Source organism: Pongo abelii, chromosome 12 (assembly GCF_028885655.2).
Source record: "Pongo abelii isolate AG06213 chromosome 12, NHGRI_mPonAbe1-v2.0_pri, whole genome shotgun sequence".
In the NCBI taxonomy this organism is placed as follows: domain Eukaryota; kingdom Metazoa; phylum Chordata; class Mammalia; order Primates; family Hominidae; genus Pongo; species Pongo abelii.
Genome location: NC_071997.2, coordinates 108,594,328 through 108,598,323, shown reverse-complemented (window position 1 = coordinate 108,598,323; position 3,996 = coordinate 108,594,328). Strand labels below are relative to the sequence as shown.

At 49.0% G+C, this 3,996-nt stretch overlaps 1 protein-coding gene across 9 annotated transcripts in view; it reads right to left on the bottom strand.

Annotated features, from left to right (window-relative positions):
• Positions 1–1,965: 1,965 nt before the first annotated feature.
• ITSN2 (intersectin 2) overlaps positions 1,966–3,996 on the bottom strand; it is a 158,389-nt gene continuing 156,358 nt past the window's right edge. For all 9 annotated transcript variants that reach the window (XM_054548300.2, XM_054548302.1, XM_024242350.3 and 6 more), the window contains 2 exons: positions 3,340–3,513; positions 1,966–2,880 (listed from right to left, as the gene is read on the bottom strand). In XM_054548300.2, coding sequence (XP_054404275.1) covers positions 2,723–2,880; positions 3,340–3,513 — 332 coding nt within the window. In that variant the 3' untranslated portion in view covers positions 1,966–2,722. The remainder of the gene's footprint in view (positions 2,881–3,339; positions 3,514–3,996) is intronic.

Here is a 3,996-nt window from a genome sequence, read left to right as displayed (position 1 = left end):
CAGGAGTTCTTATTTATTGAGCTCCTGTTGTGAACCAGGAACCCTGTGAGGTACATTGTTCACTGAAAAGTTTTCGCAGTAAGATACTATTATCCTCTCCCAACACACAATGCTCTGAGGCTTGGTGAGCTGCTCAGAGGTGGCAGTGTTCTCTCAGGCCAGTCCCTCAGGTGCCACACAGCATGTTTATCCCCTCCTCACATGCACTCAGACTTGGTCATCAAATTGCTCACAATTTGGGTTGCGTTTTAAGAGAGCGGAATGCCCCTCCCCAGCCATGGCACCTGCTCCTGAAGAGCACTGGAGGGACCTGCTGAGGGGGGTTCTCAGCAGAGGGGAGATGTCTGGGCGCATGAGGCACATATGCCAGGTCCTGCTGGAGTGGAGGTACATAGACTCAGGCGGTACAGAGACTCAGGCAGTACAGACTCAGGAGGTATGGAGTGAGTCTTGGGGTACGGAGACTCAGGATATGGAGATTCGGGATAGAGACTCAGGGTACGGAGACTCAGGCACACCCCACATCCTCCCAAAAGTCAGGCTTACATTTGATTTCTCAAGGGGCAGGTGTGCGCTCCTAGGCATAAGGGGACAGCTGGAGTAGCCGGGTGTGCCGACGCTCCGTGTGGTCCGTGGTTTCATAGAGGTTGTCTGACTCTAGTCCTGACGCTCCTCTGCCCTAAATCTGACCAAAAAGTCCTGTCGTATCTAGCAGTGGAGAAATGGCACTCGCCATAGTGAGGATTACAGTCCCCGCAGCCCTGGGAACACAGGACGGTTCCGTAGCTCTCGTTCCCAGTAAGCCTAGAGCTGGTTTTGAGTCATCAGGGCAGCCTTGCTGCTGACATCAGCCAGGCTGGCCTTGTGACCAACAAGCCCCAACCCTAGAGACAGCCAGCAGTTCACTCTGCTCCGTGAGACTGGGCCTGAGTAGCCAGACTTTCCCACAAGCAAGCAATATGTTCAGTTGTTTTGGTTTCATATATCCAGTGACATCTCTTACCTTTTTTATGTCTATATTTTAACCAATCAATCAGTGCCCAGGATCTATGCCTGAGTGAGTGATGGATTTTTAAATCTGAATGTGCCAGTTCTGTTTCCCAGTCCTTTGCCCAGCAATTATGTTTAAACAGAAGTGGGGGCTAGGGTGGAGGCCCAAGCCCTTGGGACATTTGAATCCTTCCTGGTTCCTCTAGCTGCCTGGAGACCTGCTCCCTTAGAAATCAGGGCTCTAGCAATTCAAACGATTCCTTCAAAAGGACTTATCTGGCCGGGCACAGTGGCTCATGCCTGTAATCACAGCACTTTGGGAGGCTCAGGCAGGCGGATCACTTGAGGTCAGGAGTTTGAGACCAGCCTGGCCAACATGGTGAAACCCCGTCTCTACTAAAGATACAAAAATTAGCTGGGTATGGTGGTGGGCACCTGTAGTCCCAGCTACTCAGGAGGCTGAGGCAGGAGAACTGCTTGAACCCAGGAGGCGGAGGTTGCAGTGAGCCGAGATCAAACCACTGCACTCTAGCCTAGGCAACAGAGTGAGACTCTGTCTCAAAAAAAAAAGGACAGATCTTTTCCCAGTTTTTACTGGGTTTAGTGTGTAAGACCTTTGTGCATTTCTTTGCTGTAAGTTACCCTGAGGTTATCACTCAATGAGGCAAGCTGAAGGAGGGTCATTAGCTCCCACAGAGATCATCCATTTCACCCATTAAAGAAACCCAGCCCCAGAAACACGAGGTAGATTCACCAAAGTCACAGAGCAAATTAGTGGCAGAGGCAAGATGAGGCCCTGGGTCTCCTGACCTCATCCTCACTGTGTCCTTGGTTTTTCCCACATACCAGGAAGGAAACTTGGTTTCATTACAGGCAACTTGTGAAGGTACCTTTTAAGAGCCTTTCATCTGGCTGAGAAAATTGAAAAAAAGAAGCTTTCACATAGAAAGTAAATCAGTCAGACTTTGACAGAAGTTCCATCCATAAACGTGTGTCTTTATTCTCTTTCTGTACATATGGGCAATGATAAAGCTTAAAGATGCATGTCCTAAGAAATATGCAAAAACAATGAATTTACATAAATAATTTATACTTCAGAAAATTAAAGTTGAAAAATATTTTCCACATTATTAGAGTTCACAGTATTTAAATCAAGCTTTCCCACTTATACTCCAGACTATATTGTCTTAGCAGAGAGTGATAAAATCTAATCAGGAATAAAATGATCAAGTTTCTGTTTTTACTCAGTGCACGAGTAGATGCTATTTCAGTATCAGGCCGCACAGGCGTCGAGGCTGCAGCCTCTCATCCTGACCCTTCCCCTCCTGAGTGGCTGTGACCCAGCAGAGGTCACTGGCATGGAATGGTTACAGCGTCACCAAACCACTCCACGGTGGACACATTCAACTGAGCGGTAACATCTGGTGGTCTGATGCCTCATTTCCATGTAATACTTTTTATAGCCCTGAAAATGGAAACCTTGGCATCTAAACAGAGCTGAACATGTGAACACTAGGACAAGGCACTGTACTATGGGGTTTGGTTTCTTTACGGGAAAGGTGTTTGCATAGATTGCTAGCTATTTAGTGTGCAGGAAAATAGAGCCCCCAGCGTGCGTGGCTTTGTGAGGGGTGAAGCTGCATGGTGCTCCCTCAGCCCCAAGAGAGCGCAGTCTCTCATTCTCCAGCCCCAGCCTTGTGGGCTGTCCCGCTGGTGCTGTCCTTTAGAACCCCTACAAGAGAGTTTTTTGCTCAAAAAGCTGCAGGTCAAAGCGGACCCAGACCTCCCCGGTGGGGACCTCGTGCAGCAGCAGTCGGCGGGTCATAGGGCCTTTGCTTTCCTGTTCTGTTCGAATTTTTGCCACTGGAATTTCAGTACGACCCAGGAAATCTGGTGAATAAACACAGGGGAGTCAGAAGTCTTTCTTTATAAAATCATTAAAGAGCTACATCCGGAAGAAGTAGGATTCGTAAAACCTTCAAATCTGAAACAAGGAACTACTTTTGGCTCATGGCTGTTGAATATCGTGAGTGGGTGTGTGGGGAATGATGGCAGGTTTGTGTGTGAGAAGCTGCCACATGGAAATTCAAATCTCCATTCTGAGAATGCTCCAGGAGTGGTGTTCACATCGTGTGTGTAGGGAGTGATGGGTCAAAGACCTGAAACACATCTCAGGCCACCTCCTTCCCTGAGGAAGGCCACCCACCTGCTGCCAAAGCGAGATGACAAGGCCTGTGTCACTTCCCTGAAGTGGCATGGGGTCTGTACACAGCTGAGGCCCCTGGATCTGGACTCCAGGATCTAGGAAACTGGGAAAGCCTCTAGATCCCCTGGCTGAGCGACACTTACCATCTGGTGAAAACTGGTCTCTGTCAAACAGGGTGAGACACAGCACATCTTGGTAGAGATCCTTAACAAAGAACTGGCAGTTAAAATTCCACTTGGGATTGAGTGTGTCCTGGATGGTCCTGGTGGTGTAGCTCTGGGAGCCCATGCTGATTTCACAGTATGGGTTGCTCTTTCCTGAACAAAAACAAACCACAGACATGTGGTGCATGCAGGTAAAACAAAGTGACTGACAGTGCCCTCCCTGAGCAGAAGCAGGATCCCAGATAATGGGTCACTCAAGACCATGGCAGCAGGAGCCACTGCCTGGGACACCATATCCCTATGGTCTAGTAACAGGGTCTCCAAGTTCCCAGTGCTGACAGCAGCATTAACCAGGGAGTGGCTGAGAGCTCCACCGCCAGGACCACTCCCCACGGAACAAGCCTGGGCGAGTGTCACTGCAACCTGCTGCATGCTTCCTCAGCGCAGACACACTCGGGAAGGCGGGCACTGGCACTTACTGGGAAAACAGTGATAAGAATATTGGTCCAATATGCACATTTTAGTGGCACTGGACACACTGTTAGAAAGCATTCCTTTATTCAATGTTCAGAAGAGTCATCAGTGGCTGGGCGCAGTGACACTTTGTCAATGACAAAGTGCTGTAATCCCAGCACT